Below are 27,981 nucleotides of genomic sequence, written 5' to 3' on the forward strand. Positions count from 1 at the left end.
CTGTCTAAATATTTCTGAATTATATCAGTTGTGAGCCAATGTGGATCATCTGGGGCTGTGTCAATACCATGCCCAGTATGGACCAAAGATCCCCAATGCTCCTTTGTATACACAGCTGAAGAAGGCATTTAATAAATGTGCCTTCTCTTTGTCCCCAGTCACCCACTCTATTTTATTTTGTAAAGGACCTACATGCTCGGATTGGACCTTTTTACTATTAATATATTTGAAGCTTTTTTTGTGGTTTGTCCTGCTATCTTTTGCAATCTGTCATTAGTTTTCAAGGTTTGTGGCCTTTTTACATATTCTGTTATATTCTCTGTAATGTTTAAATGATGATAGCATTCCTTCACTTTATAATTAATAAAATCTCTTTACTTATTATTTATAGCTTTTTTAACTTTGGCCGTAAGCCACATAGATTTGATTTTTAGCCTTTTAAACTTGTTGCCCATGGTAATATATTTTGCAGTGTGTTCACATACAGTCTTTTTTAAAAACTCCCACTTCTGTATTGTGTTCATCGATGCCAATATTCCCTCCCAGTCTAAGTTTTGGAGAGAAGCTCTCCGCCTTGGAAAATTAGCTTTCTTAAAGTTGAGTGTTTTTATTTTTCTTGTGTGTGTTTTTTGTTTACAGCTAACAATAAATGAAATCATGTTATGGTCACTGCTACCCAGATGTTCTTTTATATGGACATTCAGATTACCTAGTCCAGCAGAGCATCATTTCTAGTTGGGGCCTCTATGAATTGTATCATAAAATTGTCCTGTAGTAGGTTTATACTTTTTTACACCTTAACTGTTCCTGCAGTGCCATTAGCCCAGTCAGTCAATTTCTGGGTAGTTAAAATCCCTAATTATTATCACTGTCGCAGCCCTTTAGATCTGTGCAAGGAGCTGAGTCTCCACCTCCTCATTAATACTGGGTGGCCTATAATAAACTCCAATAATTACCTTTGTAGTATCCACCCCCATGTGCAGTTCCACCCATAATAATTCAACCTCATCATACTCTCCATCAACTAGGTCCTCTTTCACACTCGCTCTGAGATCACTTCTCACATAGAGACAGACACCACCAACTTTCCTTTTTACCCTGTCTCTCCGAAAGAGAACATAGCCAGGGATATTAATGGCCCAGTCATGTGAAGAATGAAGCCAAGATTCTGTAATACCAATTAAATCATAGTTCTCTTCATGCACCAAAGCTTCTAACTCGTGCACATGTATTTTGCATATTTTTAATTTTCATATAAATAGTACCAATTCCAATGCTTGTTTGTAACATGGGCACCTTCTTATCACCTGCCATAGCCCTCCCCCAATCTTTCCCCATTCCACTCACCAATAAGGATTGACCCCTGTCTGATCTGTCTGGCCCAATATAATCTAATTCTCCCTCCCCACTCAATCTTAGTTTAAATACTCCTCCAGCCATCCCATAAACCTCTCCCCCAGAAAAGCAGACCCCCTTCCATTTAGGTGCAAACCATCTCTAGCATATAGGTTGCACCCCAATGAAAAGTCAGCCCAGCGCTCTAGAGACCCTAATCCTTTCCTCTTACACCAGGTCTTTAGCCATGCATTTAGTTCTTTAATCTCCCCCGTCTTTCCTGAGTTGCACATGGCACAGGTAATATTCCAGAGAATATCACCTTGGAGGGCCTTCTCTTCAACTTGCAGCCTAGTTCTTTAAATTGATTCTTAAGAAGCCTCCACGTTCCATGTTTTCTGTCATTGGTTCCAACATGGACCAAGACAGCTGGGTCATGCCCAGATCCTCCCAGTAATTTATCAACCCAGTCCACCACATACCGAACCCTGGCAACAGGGAGACAACAAACCATTCGGTTGAGGCGATACATTTTCCTACCTGATAATCCTGATTAGCCCCTCCACATCAATCCCATTATCTACCTGCTCAGAGAGCAGAAAAACCCTTTCAAGGTTATTGGTTCTGCCCAGTGTTGCATCTTGCTCCTCCAGATCTCTAATGCAAGCTTCCAGAGGGGCAACCCGCTCACATCTGTTGCAGCGGTATCCATCCTTCATTGTTGCATACATGCAGCACACTGTGCACTGCACAAAACCTTCAACCCCACTAGCACACATTATCTCCGTTACAATATTAATATTACTAACAGGAAATATCAGTTGTCACTTACAGGTTAGAAGACTCCTGTTTTCCACTCCGGTTTTTTAACACCACTTAATCAAAGGTTCACTTTGTCAAAGTTCCAGCAAGCAAAATACAGGCTAGCTTAAGAATGAGCAAGCTAGAGAAAGTTATATAGGACCTGGAGCACCTGTGACCAATTAACCCCTCCCCTTAGTCAGCAGACTGAAGAAAGGAAAGGGAAAAAAAAGCTATTTAAAAAGTGATTTAAAAAAGTAAAAGCTGCTAGCAAGACCCTAAAGAAGAAAATAAAACAACTACAAGCACCAACAATCACCAGCAGATCTCCTTTGTTCCACACTGATTTACCCAGTCATGGACACAAAAGTGAAGCAGAGCGAAAAGGATAGGAAAATCATTTAAACTGCATAGGGATAGCTTTCTGCAAGCATAAAGGCTGGACTTAAAAGGTGCTACACAGCATCCAATAATATAATTAAAACAGATTATTTCTTTATGATCACAATAGATTAAAGAAAAAAAAAAAAAATATATATATATATAGACATTGTTTGTCTAACCCTAAGCGAGCTACAAGGATCAGGACTGTTGTGTTACTCAGTGATTAAACCTTGGTGGGCGGGGTGAAATGCATGAAGATGTGTGGTTTGGTGAAGACATGTAGGTTAAGATCACTCCTTATCATTTATTTATCTTGGCTAATTGGGAGTAGTGGCGATCCTTCTCTCCTTAAATTTACTAGCCCTCTGGATCGGTATGAGAACAAGCCTACACCATGCTCTGGGACACAGGGATATGCTTTGACCTCTACTTTTGAGCAGCACCAAAAGCAATATTACAGGTAACCAGGGTTATTCTGTTGCATAGAGTCACTTAAGATGATAGTGTCCTTCGTTCAATAATCAACTCATCCATCACCATATGTGTTTAATTATAGAGAATACATGAATGCTTACCCTGGTTCTTAGTATGACGTTCTTGTATCTGTAAAGATGTCCAGCCTATTGGAAGAAATCTAAAAAGGGTGACCCCTAAGTTGATATATTATAATACGAATCTGCCTGTGTCACCTGTATTCACTGCAAGTGAATTCAAAACAGGTAGGCTTTTGGATGTTTAAAACATATATCCTGTAAAGTGCCAGCCAAATACAACAGGCTAATCCCCAAACAGATGAGGATATAGTACAACCACCCTAATGGTTTAAAGGACTCAGATTCCCCATACCTATGTGGGACATTTTGTTAGTATTGTTAAATAAAGGAATTTCTTAAGGTGGTTGTATGTTTATTTACAGTTCATTTTTGAGGAATGAATAAAGGGGTACTTATATCTTTGGTATAGCCAATTATTTAATGTTTTTTTCTTTTACATGTAGTTTTAAAGGTATTACCTAAGACACATAGATGAGTCAGCGGGATGAACGAAAAAACATTATTTGACTTCCCCACACGCTCTAGGTAGATGGAAGAATCCTCCCTGCTGAGCTAATCTGACAGTAGCAAGACTTCCCAGCTGTCAGAATACACTGATCAGCATTGTAGGATATAGCCTGCAGTGCTGATCAAGCAGGGAAAATCGACAGGGTGGTTGTTCAGATGTCAATTGGTAGATCAATTTCTGTACAGTCTCCCTGACCACACATGAATCGAAATTTGTCTGGCCTCTGCTGAACTGGACAGATTTTGATCTGTGTATGGCTTGCTTAAGCATGTTGTTTAAAGGGTTTGTGTATGCCCAATGTTTCACTTTAGGCCACATGACATAAACATGTCTCCTGAGAAAAACATTTTTAGAAAAGCTGGAAAAAATTGCCCCCCCATAAACTTAAGCAGAGTTCAACGCTAAGTTCAGGAAATTGCGGACTTCGCACATTTTTCCCATTAACTGAACTTTGCAAATTATATTTGCCTTAGACAATGTGTGCATGAAAAATATTAGTGAAGTGATTTGTAAAAAGGTACAATTGTGATGCAAATGTTGTGATGACCTTTCATGTTACAGGTTGTAGTTAGGTGCACTTTGTAACCTCAAATGCAGAAACACAAACTCAGGAATAGGTGTTCTCAAAATTCTAGTTTACCCCTTTGGCAGGGGTCTCTAAACTAAAAAAGGGACAGTTTACTGTTCTTCAGACTGTAGGGGGGCTGGAGCTGTGGCCATTGGGAGTAGAAAATTCCCTGACATCAATGGGGAAAAACAATGCCCTGTCATTGGTATCAGTGGGAGTAATTGTGCCCCATCATTGGTGTCAGTGAGAAGAATAGTGCCCCATTATTGGTGTCAGTGGGAAGAATAGTGCCCCATTATTGGTGTCAGTGGGAGGAATAGTGCCCCATCATTGGTGTCATTGGGAGCAATTGTGCCCCATCATTGGTGCGGTCTGAGCATGTAGGCCCTTTACAAAATAATCTAGAGTGGGTGACTGGGGACAAAGAGAAGGCAAATTTATTAAATACCTTCTTTGTGTATACAAAGAAGTATGGGGGAGCTCTTGTCCATAATTGGCATGGTATTGACACAGCTTCAGATGATCCACATTGGCTCACAATTGTTATGATCCTGAAATATTTAGACAGTATAAAGGTGAATAAAGCACCTGGACTGGATGGCATACACCCATGGGTCCTTAAAGAATTAAGCGCTGTCATTTCAAAGCCATTGTTTCTAATTTTTAGGGACTCTTTAATGACTGGCATAGTACCACTGGATTGGCTTAAGGCCAATGTGGTGCCAATATTTAAAAAGGGGTCAAAATCTTTACCAAGTAATTATAGACCTGTTAGTTTAACGTTTATAGTTGGGAAGATACTGGAGAGTTTAATAAAATACCACACAGATGAGTTCTTGCTGGAAAAAATATTTTAAGCAACAGACAGCATTGATTCATGAAAGACAGAAGTTGTCAAACAAATCTGATTTCTTTTTATGAAGAGATGAGCAAAACCTTGGACAGAGGGGTGGCTGTGGACGTGGTATACTTGGATTTTGCAAACGAATTTGACACAGTTCCCCACACACGGCTAATGGTAAGGTAAAGTCTACGGGCTTGGAAAAATCTGTATGTAATTGGATAGAAAACTGGCTAAAAGATCTTATTCAGAGAGTAGTGGTTAATGATTCATACTCTGAATGGTCTAGGGTTGTCAGTGGTGTACCCAGGGGCGGACTGACCATTTGGAAACTTGGGCACTGACCGAGGGCCCAGGGTCAGTAGGGGGCCCCATGAGATGCCCCTGGTACCTTTTTCATAGGCTTTCTTGAGTTTGAGCAAGGACACAGGGGCCCCATTATCCCCTATTGCCCGGGGGCCCCATGAGTTGTCAGTCCGCCCCTGGGTGTACCCCAAGGTTCAGTGTTGTGACCCTTACTTTTTATTATATTTATAATTTATACATGGTCTGGGATTAAAAATACCATTTCAGTCTTTGCAGATGACACCAAGCTGTGCAGTGGAATAACGTCCTTACAAGATGTCTTCCACTTACAAGCCAACCTCAATGCACTGTTTAATTGGGCAACTATGTGGCAAATAAGGTTTAATGTTGATAAATGTAAGGTTATGCACTTGGGGGCTAAGAATATGAATGCATCATACATACTAGGGGGGTACAATTGGGGGAATCAATGGTGGAGAAGGATCTGGGAGTTCTGGTAGATCACAAACTTAATGCAGTTTCTAACATGAGCAAAATCCTCTCTTTATTTTATTTTATATTTTAACCCTGTACAAGTCATTACTCACATCTCATCTGGAATATGCAGTTCAGTTTTGGGCACCAATTCACAAAAAGAGCATTGGGGAACGGGAGAAAATACAGAGAAGGACAACCAAACTGATAAGAGGCATGGAGGAGCTCAGCTATGAGGAAAGATTAGAGGAACTGAATTTATTCTCTCTTGAGAAGAGGAGATTAAGGGGGGATATGATCAACATGTATAAATACATCAGTGGTTCATATAGTGAACTCAGGGTAGAGCTATTCACCTTGAGGTCATCAGAGAGGACAAGGGGGCACTCTTTACATCTGGAGGAAAAGAAATTTAATCTCCAAACACTGAAAAGTTTCTTCACAGTGAGAGCTTTGAAAATGTGGAATAGACTCCCTCAAGAGTTGGTTCTAGTCAGCTCAGTGGATTGCTTTAAAAAGGCCTGGATTCTTTCCTAGATACACAGAATATAACTGGATACTAACATTCATAGATAAAGTTGATCCAGGGAATATCCGATTGCCTCTCGGGGGATCAGGAAGGAATTTTTTTCCCTGCAGGAGCAAATTGCATCATGCTTTGCTGGGGTTTTTTTGCCTTCCTCCAGATCAACTGTTGGTATAGGATTATACCTTTTTTTTTTTTTTTTTTTTTTTTTTTTTTTTAATGCTTGAACTGGATGGACTTTTGTCTTTTCTCAGCCAGACTAACTATGTAACAGTGCCCCATCATTGGTGTTAGGGGGAGCAATTGTGCCCCATCATTGGTGTAACCCTTACAGATCTTAATCTATATTAAAAGATTCTAGGCTGACTTAAAAAAAAAAAAAAAGCAGGAGAATTTTATTCTGAGTTTCCAGTATTCATTTTGTTTGTGTCATACCAGTACAAAACTTACCCTATGTATATACCATATTTAAACAGTGATTTACTTGCGCTGCGTTTGTTAATACAGAAATATAATTGGGAAAATTTACCACATACAGAACAGTTCTTGTATGACGTAAAATGGGCATTTGTTTGGTTATGTGGGAAAATAAGAATGCCTTAGTGAGAAATTCCAGAGGGAAACACGGGGCATTCCTGAGAAAGCTGCATATGTGGGAGACCTAGTTTAAAGTGTCAGTCGAGGAGCCCAGTAATAATATATTAACGGCAACATAGTCCCGTGAATATAAGATATGTAAAGAAAATCTATGGATATTTACTTATTCAAACATTTCAAATAGCATTTCCCTGGAAAGTACAATTTGACTGATGAAAATTTGATTGGTTGCTGTCAGTTACAGTTGTGGCTATAAATTAAAAGTCATTTTAATCCTTGTATTACCAATCCATCTTATCCAAATATTCCTCATTTCTAAACTCAAGAAAAACTTGCCATGAGTGAAATAGCTTTTGTGTTGAAGCTGTCTATGTTTATTAGTTTTTTTCAGATCATTAGAAGGATTTTGCAGTAATATTTTATGGTTTACTTAAAACATTGTGTAAATAATTTAAATCTTCAATGTCCTAGGCCTGTAATGCTGTTTCTGCACTTCCTTGATTTACTATTTTATTTAGACATGATAGAAGCAACAAGCTTTTTCCTGGCAAATATTATGTTACAGAGACACCAATATGCTGTACTGTATTTCTACACATTAGAGTTTCAAAACCTGAAGAAATTGTCTCTAATATAGCCTCTTAAAAGGCTGAATGATCTAGAACAGTGGCAGTAAACTTGCTTGATATAAGTGGCTGCACGTGTGGCCCCTAACATCCCCATTACATAATGTCAAGTGTAAGTAATGCTACAAAAAATAGTCAGAGACTGCAGAAATACTTTAGTAAATGTTCAGACTGCAGACGTGTTACAGACATGGAGACTGGGATCACAGGAACCTGCCATATTATTCCCTTTAGAAGTTAAAGCCCCATAAAAAATGACTGGCAGCTTATTTGGTATGATATTCCTCTCAGCAAGATTTATTATAAAAGGAGAAAGAAAATATACACAAAAAAAGAATGCATAGCATGGAAAATGTAATACAGTTAAAAGAAATAAACCACACTATTTAGTTGTAGAATCAGTTTATTAAATGGTTTCATTCACTGTTCCTGAGTATGCTGCAAAGCAAGGAAAACACTCATTACTGGCCACTGGGGCTCAAGGGCCAAGAAATAAATACCAAAGGGTGTAACATTGTAACAGCCGCTGTCAATGTTGAAATCAGTACTCCACAGTCATAGCTTTCGTTCACAGAGACAGTAATCACCGCACTCGTAGTTGATGCAACTTCCTCCAGTTCTGCAGCTGAAAACTGGTACCTTTGTATGGGCAGAGAGCTGGAGGAAGAGTCTGCATGAGCCCTGCATTGCACCTGCAATCCACTAATGACACTGGCTGGGAAGGGGTTAACCCCTAGGGGCCAATCAAAAGGTAAACTGTGTGCCTAACAATGTGTAATATGTGCTGCTTTTACCAATAGATGTGGTGAGAAAAAAACAGCCACATCACTGCTCTGTGTACAGATCCCTGTGTTGTTAGTAAACACGGGGTTCTGTGCTATGATTTGCTAAGCTGATTAACAGTTCCCAGCCTTAAATCATTGGCCAGGACCTGCTGACCGTCTTGTGCTGTACCGAATTACAGACAAATCGGGCAGGGAGCGCGCATGTGCACCCTATACCCAGAAATGCTGGATCACGTACATGTACATGATCCAGCGCACCCGGGCTGCCAGGAACAATACAGTGGGTGGTCCTTAAGTGGATAATATATGTACATTTTTAATTGCAAAAATATGTGCACTTTTCATTTTTTTTAAGACAGAAATCTATTCATGGTTAGACTTTATACTTACCAATATTTAGATTACTCCAAAAAGTAGTGGTAAAGAACCATGTCAAGTGGAATACAGCTTGCTTGAATAAATATATGCAGTAGTTACAATTTTAGGAGCTGATAAAAGTTGACTTCCCAAAATATACTTATTTTAGACAGTTTTTGAATGTATGATTATAGTGGCTTGCTTCCATTTGGTTTCAAATGTTTTATTATGATTAACATGATTAACCTAGTATTAAAAAGCTGCTGCTGAAGATTTGGTATATAAACCACATTCCTGCTTACTTTAGTGGTTTGTAATGAGGAATTCTCTAACTTTGAATGTCCCATGATGTGCTGTAAGCTTTTGTCATTTAGACTACATAAAAAGTCATATAGAAAGCAGGGACATGACCCCTTCCACTGATTGTCATTCTAAAGGAGACTGGGCTGTGACTCTTACAACATTTATATAATTGAATCACCCAAAGATATGAAAACTCTAGCATGTTTATGATCTTTGTTAGCAATTGTTATGTATCTAGCAGCCATTTTTTAAAAAAGGTCATTTACTGTTCTCTCTCTCTTATTTACAAAGCAGTTTTAGAATAAGCTACAGTGGTCAATTTCTTTTTCTTTTATTTTGCAGAATTCGGATCCAGGCAGTGAATGAGATTGGTGCTGGTCCTTTCAGTCATACAATCAGTGTAAAAACAAACCCACTTCCTCCCCTCCCTCCGCGTTTGGAGTGTGCCGCCGCTGGACCCCAGAGCCTCAAACTGAAATGGGGAGAAAGCAGCACAAAGTTACAGGCGTCCGACGATGTTATTTTCATCCTTCAAATTGAGGATAAAAATAAGAGGTATGTCCAAATTACTCCCTTTAAGTAGTGGCTGATGTTTGTCTATAATCATTCGGTTTCATTAAATTTTCTCATTTGTAAACATTAATTCAATGTTTATAATATAAAAGATTTCACTCTAATCCTCTTGCTATTAAATCCTTATAAAGATAGCATTTTTTTCGCAAAGCCATTTTTTCCATTTTAAATCTTAAGATTAATATTGAGAATTATTGTAAGCAATATTTATTTTACACTTTTACTACAGGGTAAAGATTGCTTCTATATATTCCAGCACTTCAATTTGGACCAGCTATATGTTATAGAGAAGAACTGACACTGTACCTGATAAAAGGCACACCCCCAGATATTTTAATAGGCAGGTCAATGGCCAAATGGAGGTGCACACATGGCAGGATGACTAAGCTACTACTAACGCCGAGACAATGGCTTGGTACTGTCCACATGCAACAGAAAGTGCTGTTACTGGCAGGATCTCCACATAAGAAACTTTGTAACTGATTCACAAAGTATACTTTGGTTAACATCTAGGGCGATCAAGGGTGATCAAATGTGTGCCTATGTGTAATGTGTGCTGCTTTTACTAACAGACCTCCTTGTTTCTTATTCCTGCTTTGCAAGAACAAGAAACAGAGAGATTGTTCCCTCTGTACAAAGCCCTGTGTTGATTGTCAACACAGGACTTTGGGCTGTGATTGGACACAGCTGATCAGCAGGTCCCAGGCATGAATCAAAAACAGGAATTGCTAACAGACTCCCACTGTGTGCAATCACAGCGGGTGTTGGCTGGGGGGGGGACGTGCGCACCCTATACTTGGAGGCAGGCAGTGACGTACCAGTACGTCACCACGCCTGCATAGGCCGCCTGTCCACAGTACATTGCAGGTAGGTCCTTAAGCGGTTAAAGTAGAGTTGTGGCCTCCCACTTTATCATAAATGCATCCATTTTCTCTTAGTCCCCTTGCAAAGACTCACAAATACTTGTTGAGCCAGCAAGTAAAGTCGCAGATTCCTGTGATGGTGGGGCAATGATGCTGCATTGCTCCTGAGTTGCAGATTTTATGTAGGAGAAGACTTTGCTCAGTCAATGTAGGGAAAGAAAAGTTTTTTGTTTACTTCATGAGGTTTGTGTATCACATAGTAACTAGATTCAGTATTTGTTTAGACTGTTATACAAGAGGCTCTAGTTGTACTTTAACCAGTTGTCGACAATTGGCATAATACACATACCCAAAAAACTTACAGTGAAGGAAATAAGTATTTGATCCCCTGCTGATTTTGAATGTTTGCCCACTCACAAAGAAATGATCAGTCTAAAAATCGAATGGTTGGTGTATTGCAACACTGAGAGACAGAATAGCAACAAAAAATTCAAAAGAAATGCATGTCTAACAAATTATGCACTGATTTGCATGTTCATGAGGGATCCCCTAGCATTCAGCAGGATTTCTGGCTACCAGGTGTCTTTCATACAGGTAACAAGCTGAGATTAGAAGCAGTCTGTTAAAGGGAGTGCTGCTAATCTCATTTTGTTACCTGTATAAAAGACACCTGTCCACAGGAGCAATCAAATAATCAGATTCCATCTCTCCACCATAGCAAAGACCAAAGAGCTGTCCAAGGATGTCAGGGACAAGATTGTAGACCTACACAAGGCTGAACTGGGCTACCAAACTATCGTCAAGCAGTTTGGTGAGAAGGTGACAACAATTGGTGCAATCATTCCTAAATGGAAGAAACACAAAACAACTGTCAGTCTCCCTAGGTCTGGTGCACCATGCAAGGTCTCACCTCGTGGAGTGTCAATGATCATGAGAACAGTGAGGAATCATCCCAGAACTACATGTGAGGATCTTGTCAATGATCTCCAGGCAGCTGGGACCACAGTCACCAAGAAAAGAATTGGTGACACACTACGCCGATGAGGATTGAAATCCTGCAGCACCCGCAAGGTCTCACTGTTCAAGAAAGAACATGTCCAGGCCTGTCTGAAGTTTGCCACTGAACATCTGAATGATGCAGAGGAGGACTGGTTGAAAGTGTTGTGGTCAGATGAGACCAAAATCGAGCTCTTTGGCATCAACTCAACTCGCCGTGTTTGGAGGAGGAGAAATGCTGCCTATGACCCCAAGAACACCATCCCAACTGTCAAATATAGTGATGGAAACATTCTGCTTTGGGAGTATTTTTTTGCTAAGGGGACAGGACAACTGCGCCGCATCAAAGGGACAATGGACTGGGCAATGTACCGTCAAATCTTGGGTGAGAACCTTCTTCCCTCAGTCAGGGCATTGAAAATGGGTCGTGGATGGGCGTTCCAGCATGACAATGACTCAAAACACATGGCCAAGGCAACAAAGGAGTGGCTCAAGAAGAAGTACATTAAGGTCCTGGAGTGGCCTAGCCAGTCTCCAGACCTTAATCCGATTGAAAATCTGTGGAGGGAGCTGAAAGTTTGAGTTGCCGAACGTCAGCCACCAAACCTTAATGACCTGGAGAGAATCTGCCGAGAGAAGTGGGCTAAAATCCCTCCTGAGATGTGTGCAAACCTGGTGGCCAACTACAGGAAACGTCTGACCTCTGTGATTGCCAACAAGGGATTTGACATCAAGTACTAAGTCATGTTTTGTGAAGGGGATCAAATACTTATTTCTCTGATGAACATGCAAATCAGTGCATAATTTGTTAGACATGTATTTCTTTTGGATCTTTTGTTGCTATTCTCTCAGTGTTACAATATACCTACCATTCGATTTTTAGACTGATAATTTCTTTGTGAGTGGGCAAACATTCAAAATCAGCAGGGGATTAAATACTTATTTCCTTCACTGTAATTTAACTGCACAGGGAAAGTATAGCACAAAGCCCTACGTCCTCCCGCATCAGCTGCTTGTGTACGCTCTCAAGGGCAGCTGTGATTGGCTTGTTACCATGTTATTGCTGTGGCCAATCACAGTGATCACAGTCAGCAATAGTAAACAATTGCTGTCATTTATCGGTAAATTAGACCTTAAAGTGTATCTAAAGCTGTAACTTTTTTAAAAGAATTATTTTTTGGATAGATCGTGGAAGGGTTAGCACCATTGTTTACTTAAAAAAGCCACCAGGTTTTCATTACTATCTGTAAGTATGTTGAGGAGATATCCCCTCACTTAAGCAGGCCATACATGGATCAAAATTTGGCCTGTTTAGCAGAGACTGACCAAATTTCAATCTATGTATGGGCTAGTTTGTTATACACAAGTCAATCTATTGATCGACTTGTGCATAGCCAGCCTGTCAGTCATTCATGGATCAAAATTCAGCCAATTCAGCAGGGACCGGCCAAATTTGGAACTAGTATGGGCTAACTGGTTGTACACAAGTCAATCTATTGATTGACTTGTGTACAACCTGCCAGTTGAGTTTTTCCTGAAACAATCCGTGCCACCAGCTGTGGTTGGCAAAACTGATCATTGTGTTCTGACGGTGGGGAAGGCTCCGCGCCAGCAGGATACAATAGCACAGTGGGAGGATTCCCCCATCCACGTCAAATTTGTGGTTGGGGGAATTGGCTCATTTTTTTTTTGTTCAATCTGCTTGTTGAATGATAAAAATTAATCATATATGGCCTCTCTTACTGTTGTGTTATGAGTATAAAGCTGAAGTTTAGGTATGGATATTCTTGTATAGTTACATCCAGCTAGGACCAATGTAAGTAGGCTGAGTGGCTGCCCTTTAGCTTAGTGAACACAGGTGGTCAATGAATGCAAACAGCTCTCTTATTGGACAAGGTGGAGAGGAGGGGCAGTGATGCCACAATCTCCACTTTATTCACCTTGTCCAATCAATTATTGAGAGAATGCAAATTGCTATCCAAATATATGTATAAAGTGTATCATGTGAGTGGCTGCCTGTGTTTACTAAGCAGCAGGGCAGCTGCCCTGGACAGGAACCAGAAATTAGTGGAGATCACTGTAGTAGTGGTACCTTCTACAGTGATAAGCTATAATGGGGATAAGCCAGGTATTATACCTCCAAGCTGGATGTAACTATGCAAAAATAGTCATAACTAAACTTCATCTTTAATTCTCTCTAGCAGAACAGAATGCTAACTATACTTTTTTGTTATTTTGGGAGGAGTTTGAAAACTGGGATTGGGCTTTAACTTTGCAGCCTTTCTCTTCATGCATGGTCAAATGGTTGCAGTTACATCAGAATAATTTTGGTATGGTTGTCTTTTTACAAAAAAGCATAGAAAATTGATGAGGCATTCATATTACCTGCTGATACCTAATGTAATTATTCCCCAACATGGGTCCTCATGACCATACAGCATTCCCAGCACAAATTGACATACCATTGACTGATGTGTCTGAGTTGTTTTTTATTGATGGATAAATATCGCAAATTCAGGTAGTTCTTGGTAACATTGATATGCTGTTTGGAGAGAAGCTCAGTAGAAATGGGTTCTAATTACTCTTTAGTGGTCCTTATCATGAGCTTGTCATTAGCTCCAGATAACGTATTTAAATAAAAGTGTTAGACAAGATAGCAGTCATTTTTAATCCTTTGTTGGAAAATGTCCATTAGAACTTCTTGCATAGTGACTATTCACCAGTTTTTTACAAATCTGTTTTATTTTGTGTTGAAATGCATTATTACAGTTGTACTTCTCCATTTTATTTTAAACATATTCACTTTGATGCACTGAGTTTGCATGTTATAAAAAACTCAGTGCTGGTGGCTATTATATTTAAAAGTGAATTCGTCATAACCTGAAGCAAGTGTGAATTGCTGCAGAAATCCCTTTTACTCTTTAAATAAATGTTGTGGGATTAGCAACTCTTGGTTGTATTTAAAGTTCCGCTTGAGGTGATTGTAGCCAGGGACATACCCCGAAAGCTTGTCCTCAAAATTGTATGTTAGTGCAAATATAAAAAGTATCTTGGACAGTACTCAATTATTTAAAGTTCCATAATTTTTGCAGGGGTGGCCTCACATTCTAAGCTTTAGTAGCCTTACAGCCCCATCTTTTGCAAGCTCCTGCAGAATGAAAATTTTGTTAAAGTTTACGAGATGCTGATGTACAAAATATTATAAAAGTATCTTCAAATGAAATTCACAATATATTGTGCTTAAAGCAGTAGTAAACTCCCCACACACATACAACAAAAATTCTCCCTGCAAGGTAATATCATAATATGCTAGTATGCATCACATTATAAAGGGACTTACTTTATAACAAAGCCTTCCAGTGCCGCGCTGTCACTGTTGACAGGACTTCCATCTTCACCCGGTCTTCCTTCTTGGTTCGCAGACTCTGGCCATTTGAATGGCAGAGCTGGGATTACGTCACTCCCACGCCAAGGCACAGTGCTCTGAAGGGATGGCATGTGTCTCTTCACAGCGCTGGTAACGTCACTGGCTGCAGAAGTAGTAAATATTATTATTATTATACAGGATTTATATAGCGCCAACAGTTTGCTCAGCGCTTTACAATATAGATAAATGTTGCATGTATAGGAGATTTTCCTTGTACCTACAGGTAAACTTTTTTTAAGCTTACCTGTAGGTACAAGTAAGCTAGAAGTGTATACTACCGCTTTAAAAATAACATGAAATGTTTTCACCATGATCTACTGCTTTACTGGCCATTAGGAATGTGCAAGAAGTCAATGTAAGTCACAATGAAATCAGAAAAAAAGTAGTGCATGAATTATTTTTCAAATTGCACTACTTTAAATCTCATTGATTAAGACAGAGTAAATGCCATAGAAATATATTAGATGCACCTTCAGGTGCGATTTCTAAATCACATGTCGCACCTGAAGTCACAGCAGTGTGAATCAGGGCTTAAAGTGGAACTTCACTCTCTCAATCAACATTGATTATTTGTATTCCCTTTGCTGCTTGCATTAGTAAAAAGATAGGAAAATGTATCATATTTACTTTAAACTTTTTTTTCTACATTTCTTCAGTTACTTTCTGTTTTTTTTAGGACTGGGCAAATGATGTTATACATCCCAGGAGTCTTCTGGAGGGAAGGAGGGGTTTTCTCAGCTAAGCACACCCTCCTGCCTGCATTTCAGAGCTAAGTGCAGATGGGTTCCAAGTAGTAAATTCTACATGAATCATCTGCCCTTACTCAAGATGGCCATGACCAGAAATGCTATGGGGTGTTTTTCAAATTAATTTCTCAGCAAATTAAAGAAGGGAGACATGAGTTTGTTTTGAATATAAAACATTAATTACATAGTGTTTTAAAATACTGTTCCTCACGTAGTTCCTTGTGCTTGGCCACTTTTTTTTCAAAATTACTCCACAGTGTGCTTTCAAGCTCTATAAGAGTTTACATCCTCTGTGCTCCCTCTGTCCATTTCATATTTCATTTACTCTGTCCAGTCCACCTTCCACCCACTCAGTGCCCCCATTTTCTGCCAACTGCGCCCAAACGTATATACTGTCAACACCACCCTTTCACATGTCACATATGCTCTACCTGCTGTTGCTAAACCCAGCACCTTATCATGGCATTACATCACAGCCAGGGATCTGCTGCATTGAAAACATATTTTTTAAGCAATGGAAACACTGTTAGTGTGAGCCTGGATATTAAAGTACAGCCATTTTTTGGTTTGGGGCTTATTTCTGCACTGCACCACAGGAGGTTACACATATTTTAAGCTTTCCGAAGGACTTCTGTAACTGGAAAATAAGTGAATTTGCTCATGTAAAGTCTTTGTTGCTGTTGCTTTAATTTTAATGTAGACCTGAACATGCTGATTTCATGCGTGTTAGTAAAATATTTATAAATGGTACACATTACCAGCAGATGATGCTGTTTACTTTCTTCACTTTTCTGCTGCTTTGGGTATTTTGACTAGATAAAAAATAATTTCTGGTTCATACAGCAGTTCTTAGTGCAGCAATATCATGAAAAGATTAGTAACTAATAGCTGCCAATCAGATTTCACATAGCGAGAAGGCAGTATCTTATTTCATCTTATTAGGAGGGTCACATTTCTGAAGTAATACACTTATTTTTATGATTTGAGGGGCATTTAATCAGTTTTCCATTACAATTTGCTATGTAATTAGATATGTTATCAGTACACAAGCATATGTGTATGTGATGAGATATGTACAGTATTATCCTTTATCACATGAACATGCTTTCAGGATCCACAACTCAGCTAGTAGGTAACTATAGTGTATTCATAATGAAATGCTTGTCCACTATTCTTTATTGGAAAAGGGAGAGATTGATGCCTGTGTGTACATGTATTGCTTAACAATTTAGGACATTTATGTATATGTATTTATTACTCTCCAGAAAACCAATGTATGGTCAGTATCTCACACCAGATTACAAGATACAGTGGAGCAAAAAAGTATTTAGTCAGCCACCAATTGTGCAAGTTCTCCCACTTAAAAAGATGAGAGAGGCCTGTAATTGGCATCATAGGTAGGCCTCAACTATGAGAGACAAAATGAGAAAAAAATCCACGCAATCACATTGGCTGATTTGGAAAGAATTTATTTGTAAATTATGGTGGAAAATAAGTATTTGGTCACCTACAAACAAGCAAGATTTCTGGCTCTCACAGACCTGTACCTTCTTCTTTAAGAGGCTCCTCTGTCCTGCACTCATTACCTGTATCAATGGCACCTGTTTGAACTTGTTATCAGTATAAAAGACACCTGTCCACAACCTCAAACAGTCACACTCCAAACACCACTATGGTAAAGACCAATGAGCTGTCGAAGGACACCAGAAACAAAATTGTAGACCTGCACCAGGCTGGGAAGACTGAATCTCCAATAGGCAAGCAGCTTGGTGTGAACAAATCAACTGTGGGAGCAATAATTAGAAAATGGAAGACATACAAGACCACTGATAATCTCCCTCGATCTGGGGCTCCACACAAGATCTCACCCCGTGGGGTCAAAATGATCACAAGAACAGTGAGCAAAAATCCCAGGACCACACGGGGGGACCTAGTGAATGACCTGCAGAGAGCTGGGACCAACGTAACAATGGCTACCATCAGTAACACACTACGCTGCCAGGGACTCAGATCCTGCAGTGCCAGACGTGTCCCCCTGCTTAGGCCAGTACATGTCCGGGTCCGTCTGAAGTTTGCTAGAGAGCATTTGGATGATCCAGAAGAGGATTGGGAGAATGTCATATGGTCAGATGAAACCAAAATAGAACTGTTTGGTAGAAACACAACTCGTCGTGTTTGGAGGAGAGAGAATGCTGAGTTGCATCCAAAGAACACCATACCTACTGTGAAGCATGGGAGTGGCAACATCATGCTTTGGGGCTGTTTCTCCACAAAGGGACCAGGACAACTGATCCATGTACAGGACAGAATGAATGGGGCCATGTATCATGAGATTTTGAGTGCAAACCTCCTTCCATCAGCAAGGGCATTGAAGATGAAACGTGGCTGGGTCTTCCAACATGACAATGATCCTAAACATACCGCCCGGGCAACAAAGGAGTGGCTTCTTTAGAAGCATTTCAAGGTCATGGAGTGGCCTAGCCAGTCTCCAGATCTTAACCCCATAGAAAACCTTTGGAGGGAGTTGAAAGTCCGTGTTGCCCAGTGACAGCCCCAAAACATCACTGCTCTAGAGGAGATCTGCATGGAGGAATGGGCCAACATACCAGCAACAGTGTGTGCCAACCTTGTGAAGACTTACAGGAAACGTTTGACCTCTGTCATTGCCAACAAAGGATATATTACAAAGTATTGAGATGAACTTTCGATATTGACCAAATACTTATTTTGCACCATAATTTGCAAATAAATTCTTTCCAAATCAGCCAATGTGATTGTCTGGATTTTTTTTTCTCATTTTGTCTCTCATAGTTGAGGTCTACCTATGATGCCAATTACAGGCCTCTCTCATCTTTTTAAGTGGGAGAACTTGCACAATTGGTGGCTGACTAAATACCTTTTTGCCCCACTGTACATAATTTCCCAAGATTGGGCATTGTACGGTCACCTCTAGTTCAATTTCGTTGACACGTAATTTTATTAAGGCTATGTTCACACTAGTGCAGCTGTGACTTGCTCCAGTTTTCAGTGCGATTTTGTAGTGTGACATAGGTGTATTTGATGCATTTTTCATGCTGCTGCTGCACTTTTTAGTAGGGGAAGGAGACTACTAAATTCACAGATTCTGGTTGTTAAGGAGCTGGCACCCCCCCCCCAGTGTCTTAACAACCAATAACTCATTCTTGCTGTAAGAAGAAAGTAAACAAAGGAGCCCCGTAATTACATTTTTATTTCTTAAAAACAGCATGGAGGTCCCCCCACAATCCACACCAGGCTCTTCAGGTTTGGTATTGATTTTAAGTGGGACCCTATGCTTTGAAAAGCACCCCTCCAAATCCATTCCAAACCCTAATTCTAGCATGCAACCTGGCAGATCAGGAACAAGCTTTTCGCCCCCCCCCAAACCATACCAGGTCACATGCCTTCAACTTGGAAGGAAAAGCTCCCATGTTGATGAGAAAAAGGACCATCTTGTCCCCATGTTGATGAGGAAAATTACCTTCTGCCCACAACACTGGCCCAGTGGTTGTGAGGATCTGTGGGCATGGAACTTATTGGAATTTTACAATATGGCGGTCTCCAGATACCACCCCTCCATGTGAATGCGTAAGTTGCAAAAAAAAAAAGTTGTCCCCTTTTCTGGCCTTCCAGGCTGCATGATCAGATAAGGGACTGATTTGGGGGGCAACCTCATGCCATTTTTTTGTTTTTGGGGTTGCCCTTAATCTCTTCCCCTCTGCCCATAGTCTATGGCACCATCCATAGATGGTGGAAGGGAAGCTTTGCCAATGCAGGCTAATGTACTTGTACATCAGCTCACATCAACGGCTCCTTCCTGGCTCACAGAGCACACAACCAGGAGCCCAGCGATCGGTATATCGCCTGGACATAGCGGATCACATTACCAATGTGTCCAGGCAATCACATGGTGTTTTACCATGTGATTGTTTTTTCAAATCTCCGCAATCACATAGTAAACACTAGAAAGTGAAGCTAAAGATTGCTTCTCTCTGCTCTCAGTGTGAGAGCAAAGAGAAGTGAAGATGAATCCTGTGAGTACAGCCACCTGTCAAGCTGCTTGTACACTCAGACTGCAGTGCCAGCCTGCCACAGTGTCCCTGATCAGTGCCCTGTGTCCCTGATCACTGCCCCAGTGTAGGGACAATAAATAATGAAGCCATCTCCTGTCATCTGTCCCAGCGTGCACAAAGACACTACCATACCATTGTCCTGATCATCGCCATACCAGCGTCCTGATCACCGCCATACCCCAAACCAATGCCCTGATCACCACCATACCCCATACCAACATCCTGAGCACCGGTATACTCTATACCAGCACCCTGATCACCGCTATACCCCATACCAGCACCCTGATCACCTCCATACACCATACCAGCACCCTGATCAAATCATATGCCATACCAGCGACCTGATAACTGCCATACCCCATACCAGCATCCTGATCACCACCAAATTCCACACCAGCGTGCTGATCACCACCATACCCTGTACCAGTGTCCTGATAGCCCCCATACGCCATACCAGTGTCCTGATTACCACTAGGCAACCTCTGATCACTGCCATACCAGATGCTAGCGTCCTGATCACCACCATACCCCATAGCAGTGTCCTGATTACTGCCATACGTCTTACCGGCTCTCAGAATTGTAGGGTCTCAACTGATCAATTTTCAAATATATACCCAGTAACTTGTAGACTCAATATCTTTCACACAAACTAAATAATATACACTGTTTTTAGTTATTTTTACCCCAGAAATGTAGCAGAATACATTTTGGCCTAAATTTATGAAGAACAATTATTTGCAAAATGTTGTAGCAAAAACTAAGCAAAAAATTTTTTTTTCACAATTTTTGGTCTTTTTTCATTAATATAGCAAAAAAATAAAAACCCAATGGTGATCAAATACCACCAAAATAAAGCTCTGTTTTAAAAAAACGATAAAAATTTCATATGGGTAGTGTTGCGTGAGTAAATTGCGTTGCGTGAGCTGAAAATTGGCCTGGACTGGAAGGTGGTGAAAGTATCCAGGCTGGAAGTTGGTGAAAGTATCTGGACTTGAAGTGATTAAAATCCATATCAGACCCAAAGGGCCTGGTGAGGATTGTGGGGGGACCGCCACATAATTTTTTTTTTTGAAATGATGAGACCAAAACCATGGAGCAATCGCACCAAAGTGGCATCGGACCCATGCAAGAATCTGCAACGTGTAAAAAACTGATTGAAGCATGCATGAAGACTGATGTAAACTGATGTCTCTGCAAGTGAAGTCTACACAGTCAGTTTCCATCACTTTTTCTGCACGTATGGTGTGAACAAGGCCTTAGTTAGAAGTCTATAAGGATACACTTGAAGGTATAATGTTTTAAGATGACCTGCTTATTTCTTGTACCATATAAAAATATGATAATATAAATTACATTTGATTAAATTACCAATGTGTTGTTTTGCTAAGCTAACTGATATAATTCCTGGTAATTATACTAACAACCAGATCTCTGTTTCCACTCAATAATTAAATGACAATTCATTTATGAGAGCTTGTGTTGAATTTTGTAAGCAGTTTGAATGTGGTATATGTTGCTAGTGGGGTGTGATCGAAAACTACATACAGCTCTGTGTACCGCTAGGTAGCGCAATAAAAATTTTTTTTTACCATTTATTCAAAATAACAATCCAATTTCACCTGATAATATCAGAGCTGTGAACATTTTAATACATATAAAACAATATGCTTTTGAGATCCAGCAGCAGCAGGCTGCATAGCCAAAACTGTATATTGCATATTACGCTGTTCAAACATTCTGCCATTAACTGTGTAAATCACATCAGTGCAGTTGAGTTTTCAAAACCCCAGGTGTGTTCACTAGAACAATTACACAATTTCAGGAAAAATGTATAAGGATTACTTTTTGCTATTGCATTGCCTAGGATGAGATGCGGAAATTATTACTTTACTTTGCATAGGCATATTTCAACCCTGCCTAATATGTAATCATTGCACATGTTATACACAGGGTTATTTGTCATATACCAAGAGTTTCTTAGGTTTTTGTTTGGGGGGGGGAATACCCTAATACTAATTTCCATGGATTTGTATTTCTATGAAATGATTGCTGTGCATTGTGTTTGCTGTGTCAATATAAATGCTGCAGATGCATTAGCATTAGCTGCAGTTCATTTGACTTTACAGCCAGTTCTTTTGCATGGGGTGCCTTAGCACAGCCTATGTTAACCATGAACCAACATGCTTTATCATTAAGGCACCAGAATGGCAACATAAGAATGGGCCTTATGGCCCTGTTCACATTTGTGCATCATAACATCATGATTCATGTATTTTGATGCATCAAAATGCATAATACACGCCATTCCATTGTTTTCAGAGTCTGACTGACATATACGCATTGGGTTGCATTGTGGTACATCATGGCAGATAGTTCAAGTATGTTTTCTCATCTGTTGATGTACACCCAGAGGCTCTTTTCACACCTCACCAGAGGCTGAGCACATGATATGCAAATACAAATAATGCTAAATACTTTGATTTTAGAAAAGTTATATGTACTTATATCACTCTCCTGTTGTGCCAATGAAATGTCACAAATAAAAGAACAGATTTGTATAATTTCTTTATTAAAGTATTATTAAAAACAGTTTTTTAAAATAACAAACATGTCATACTTATCTGCTCTGTGCAATGGTTTTGCACAGAGCAGCTTCGATCCTCCTTTTCGCAGTTCTCCTGTTGGCACCCCTGGCCCCTCCTGCCTAGTGTCCCCAGAGCAAGCACCTTACTATGGGGGTACCCAGACCAGCTCACTCCCAAGCTGCTGCTCTGTGTGTCCATTCACATACAGAGCTGTGGCCTGGCCCCGCACCCTCTCTGTCCACATTGGTTCACTGGCTGTGATTGAGGGAGAGTCCCTGAAGAGCCTCAGGCACATCTCTGGGTCTTGATGAGGCTCAGGTAAGTATTGGGGGGGGGGGGCTGCTGGATGTGTATATATATATATATATATATATGTATATATGTATAGAATGCATGAAGGTAAAAAACGTTGAGCCTTTACAACCACTTTAAGCTCAATAAAAATGATTGAAACAGAATTGATCTATGTCCTGTTTAATGCTTAACTCCATCTTTTAAAGAAAAAAAATAATTCCTGTTCCTCTTCAATGCCTTTGCATCTGGTCAAAATATTCTTATATGATTTAGGAATACCATGAAGGATCATATATGATTAAATTCCTTTAAAACTGCTTGATAATAGTGAATACTGACATGGAGAGATCATTGCTTTAAATGTATTTATACAGATCTTCACTCTCCTTTCTTACCCATTACAAACAAATGTGCCAAAATGAACATGTTCTCTTTAATTAACAGCACAGTCTCACGGCTCGTCCAGTCTTGCAGCACATGGGAGAATACTGGATTATTTTCATAAATGAGCCTTAATATATGAAGTCAATTTTTGGACTGAAATTTTGGCTTGAAGCAAAAGTTATAAACAACATAGAAAGATTGATGTTGTTATTTAACAAGGTGACACCATTATCTCACTGTTGGTCTAGGCAAGGCTGTTTAAACAGAGACATTTATTTCACGGTCTCGGGAAAAATGGATGCAAGTATTTTTATTGTGACTTTATTTATGCATATTAATCAGTAAACTGTTTGTGGAAAAGGGTCATAGTTGTTTAAACATAAGTTTTTTTAATGTGTCTACATGGAATCCTGTACCAAGAAATTTGGAAACCGCTATTACTCACCTCATTTTAGGATACTAGCTGCATAGCTGTCTCTGGATATAATAGTACTTTCTGAGTAAGTGACCTGGAGCAACCCTCCGTTTGTGAACTAGAGGCTAGTGTTTGGAACCAAGCAGCACTCAGATTCAAGGTTTAGAATACACCTTCAATTTAATTTAGAAAGGAATGCAACAGGCTGCATAAGGTGTTGTCCAGTTTAAAATATATAGGAATTCAACAAGTAGCTTGAATTGTGTTTAAAAAGACATTTTACTTTTAGACTGTATCATTGGTTTGCATCTTTGAATGCTTTCTGTACATGTTGGAAGCTGTCCACCCATGCATTTGGCACATGCAAGTTTTACCACTTGAGGATCACATTGGGCACTTATTAAAACAAAGGTGACATTGTTCAGAAGTCAGAAAAAGCAGCAGTGAGAACATTATGTATTTTATCAAGACGGGGAAAACCTCAGACCTCAACCTTACATAAAACATGAGTTGCATATTTCAAATTGTATATTTGCGGCTGGCAAAGCCAGCATCCTGAGGGAACTTTAATCTTATTAGCCTCTTCAAAATTAATCGTGTGCCCAAGCTGGTTTATTCATAGAAGGCAGAGCCAGCATCATGAGGGGGCATTAGGCTTCAATACTTCTCAAAATGAATTATGTGCCCACTGTCTCTTAGTCATATTTGTCATATAACATTTGATGGTATTTCTTCCATGGTAAGAATGTGTAATTCTCTGTAAGACGTCTGTGTCAGTAACTGTAAAGCAGAATATTTCGTCCAAACTTTTGGGATACATTAATATGGCAGTACCAAAGTGTCTTTTCATTTTGCTCTTTTGAGCATTATTCACCTTAGCACCTGCCCCTCTGAGCATTATTGCTGTAGGCAGTACTGTGGGCAGTGTTTCTGCCTTGGAGAAGTTACCATGAACCATTGTTTGTGTTGCACCTTGAACACTATCTTTCTGAAGTTGTCTTTTGCACCCACCATTGTATTTCTAGTGGTAGATCCAAATCCATTTCATGCTACAAGAACATTTCAATACCACTGGCAAGCACGTTTGTATCCATATAACTATTAAAGGGACTGTTAGAAGGGTCTAAGTTGTTTTCTGTCTGGTATAAAGCATGTATTCAAAAAGAATTCAAGGGAAAAAAGATTGTGGTGGATAATTTCCTGCACTGCTACAGTCTTCTTGCTTCATCAACCCTTGACATTCTCAAACCCCATTTGTCTGCTGGGTGTAATTGCTTTAGACGATAGGTGTATTCTTGTTAGTCCTCCCGCTAGTGGTGCTGCCCCACCTGCCTCCTACCTCCCCCCCTTTTTTTTTTCTTCTCTCTCCCTTTCCTCTTTTGCTATCCTTGCACTTCTCTTATCGTCCATCCCATTTGTCCCTCCGCATTGTGCTGGGTTTCATTGCGGGCAATTTAAACTATCTAAAATTTAAACTATCAAAATAAACTATCTAATCTCTTGAAGTCTGTTGGGCTTTACTTTTGGCCCAAGATGGGTTTATGTTGTACCTATGTTGAATATTCTAGACCTAAACTTATGGTGGTACCCTTTCTGAATTTGTATGTGGATGGTTTTGGTTCTGAATTTGTACTATGTATCTTGTGTATTTCTATGTTTTTCTGCTTATTGTAATTGTGAAAACTTTCTATAAATAAAGAATAGATTAAAAAAATGTATAAAAATGTAATATTCTAAAGCCCACTTGAAATCGGTCAGTGCACAGTGCACAATAATGCCAGAATAAATTGTCATTGGCAACATATTTCAGAAAGCAAAGGATACTCTTTTGTTTTATGAATAGAAATCTTCACAGGATGACTTTTGCCACATCAACTGTCTACCACTATATAACTTTGTTTTGTCACTTTTTATCAATTATTCAGCTCTTTTTTCCTATGTATTTTCTCAGCTTGGATGTGAGCAAGCACTCTATGTTCTATAATATATTGTAAGAAAAAAAAATGTATTTGCGCAAAATACCCTGTGGACTATAAGTAGATATCAACCTCTCCTGTCACAAGAAAATAAGTAGTGGGTGTAAACTTACTGTGACATTAATGCACACATCTTTAATCGGCTTTTATGTTAAATGTTCTGCAATTTTGGAACAGAACATGACTTAAGTGGTTTGTGAGAGGACACAGTTCTGTATCTTCTGATTGTTGACTATACTGGGTTTATTTTCAAACTCAAGTATGAATATTCCAGTATATCGGAGTTCTACAAAATGATTACCTGTCGCCTATGTAGGCTGGTATACAGAATCTGTTTTATCTGAGATATACATTGAACTCATGCTAGGTTTATATATATATATATATATATATATATATATATAGTAATAAAACATGAAATAAACAGTACAATACACATTTGGATCATTACATTAGTATGGCTTGTTATGAGATAAATATATATATATATACAGTATATGTGTGTGTGTATATATATATATATATATATATATATATATATATATATATATATATATATATAGTATATGTGTGTGTATATATATATTTATTATATATATATATATAAAATTATCTAATATATATATTAGGTAGCTTAAACCATCGCAAGTGTTTTGTATATAAACAGTCTTTCCCATTTGGGTGGACGTTAAATTGTTTCCTCCCATGTAGGTGTTTGTTTGCAAAGTGACTGTTAAAACTTGATGATGCCTAATATCTTTACTCCCATGAAGAAGTCTAATAACAAAACATGTATTGAAGGTTTACATGAAGTCATCATATTGCGTTGTGCTGTTGAAGGTTCTTAGACTCTTCACCCTGCCCTGAGCCACTCTGCTTCAGTCGAATGATGTGCGTTTTGTGCTATATATGTATGTAGAAAGTGCTATGTTGCACTATATAAATACCCATTGTTTTTAACAATTAAAAAATGCTTACTGGTGGAATTTCATTATTGTGGGCCTCTTATCCTTTTGAATGTTTTCCATCCTGTTAATGATGGAACTGAAAATCTTGAATCCTAGTTTGGATACTTTTGAGTGCAATTTGATCATCCTAGTACAAGGGGTCAAAAATACACTGTGAGCTGCTTTCCAGAGGTGGTGGCACTGGATGGTGTGTTTTTATGCACAGATTTGGCAGTGGATAACATTCAATTTCATATGTGGACTCTGTATACTGTATGTGTTGATGATTTATTTGCTAGTTATCTTTTTAGAATAGCTGCTTTTGATTTATATAATGTATTCTTTAGTGAGGGGGCTGTACATATTTTGTGTTTATATGAAAGAAAAAAAAGTAGCAGGAACTCACCCTCTGCTCTATTTATTCTCTCCCCCTATCAGCTTCATTCTCTTTCGACCATGCGGTAACCTACGTTCAGGTACTTACAGTAGTTGAATTTGAAAATCAGCTAAATTTTTGGATTAACTGGATTCATTGGAGATTATTCCATCTGCCTGGAGCTGAGATGTAATGATATACTGAAGATTTCAGTCACCTCTGAATGCTCATGACTAAAATTCAACATATAGTCGCATTTACCATACTTATATTATTGGGCCGGTGCCTAGAAAATCCTTAAGCTTCCCTGTAGACATTTGTAGGGAAGTCAAAAGACTCTCTATAATTCAAGATACAATTTAAGATACATACATCTGCTATTACCATTAAGCAGATAAATGGCTTCCTCCATTAGCACATTCAAACATTAGATTTACTAAAATAATTGTGTGATAGGTAAGCTAATGTTATGTGTAAATACAGCCCTGATCAAGCCATATCCAGTAGCTATGTGTTATAACTACACAGCCATGTGTATTCACTATTAACACATGTATAAGAACAGTTTAGATATTACTGTCAGACTTTCAGGGGTTTGAATGATTTGGCCTGGTCTACTGGCTGCTACGTGTATCACACAGAGTCTTCTTTTCTGGATTGGTTCTACAATGTCATAGAATAACAACTTGCACTAAAAGACTGTATACCATCCCCTTTCCAATGTCACAAAAAGTAACATTTACTGTTCTTAAAGCTGTGCCATCGGATAATGAACAGCAGAACATGCAAAACAATAAATTCATTGATGGTACACTGGAAAAAGTATTAATTCATTAGATGTATGTTTCTTCATGCAGATACTGTGTGTAAACAACAATTAAAGCAATTTGGTATTCATTAAGATCTCTGTCACAGGGGCCGCCAGAGGGCAGGTGGATGAGCCTCAGTTTTACTGCTCCCCTTCCTGATTGCCTAATAATATACAACTGGTGGGGACCATACACATGCCCCAGGCTTTTCAAGTTGACAGGTTGAAGGATGTCTCATACTCGCCTATTCAAATACATGGCACCATGCTGCAACTGCGAGCCAAACTCTGCTTCTTGCAGTGTGTTAGTTCCATTCAAAATACTTGTTTGGCAATGAAGAAAAGCACAAAATAGGTATTCAGGAGGCAGTTAGATTGCCTCTTGAATACCTTGAAGCCACTGCTTAACCCCTTTCTGAAAAGCAATCCACCACAGCTTGCTTTTCAGAGACTTCCGCAGAGTGAACTTAGCCTAAGAAAATAACTAAGAATATATTTTTAAATGCAAATAACAAATGACCTGAAACTGTCCTCA

General features: G+C 39.2%; 1 protein-coding gene across 1 annotated transcript in view; it reads left to right on the forward strand.

Annotated features, from left to right (window-relative positions):
• Positions 1-27,981, forward strand: part of FNDC3B (fibronectin type III domain containing 3B) — a 413,185-nt gene that overhangs the window by 366,107 nt on the left and 19,097 nt on the right. Inside the window, exon 23 of the mRNA XM_089675519.1 lies at positions 9,308-9,520. Coding sequence (XP_089531645.1) covers positions 9,308-9,520 — 213 coding nt within the window. The remainder of the gene's footprint in view (positions 1-9,307; positions 9,521-27,981) is intronic.

The sequence above is a fragment of the Staurois parvus genome, unplaced genomic scaffold (assembly GCF_062004578.1).
Source record: "Staurois parvus isolate SC_StPar_1 unplaced genomic scaffold, SC_StPar_1.0 ptg000155l, whole genome shotgun sequence".
Lineage (NCBI taxonomy): Eukaryota > Metazoa > Chordata > Amphibia > Anura > Ranidae > Staurois > Staurois parvus.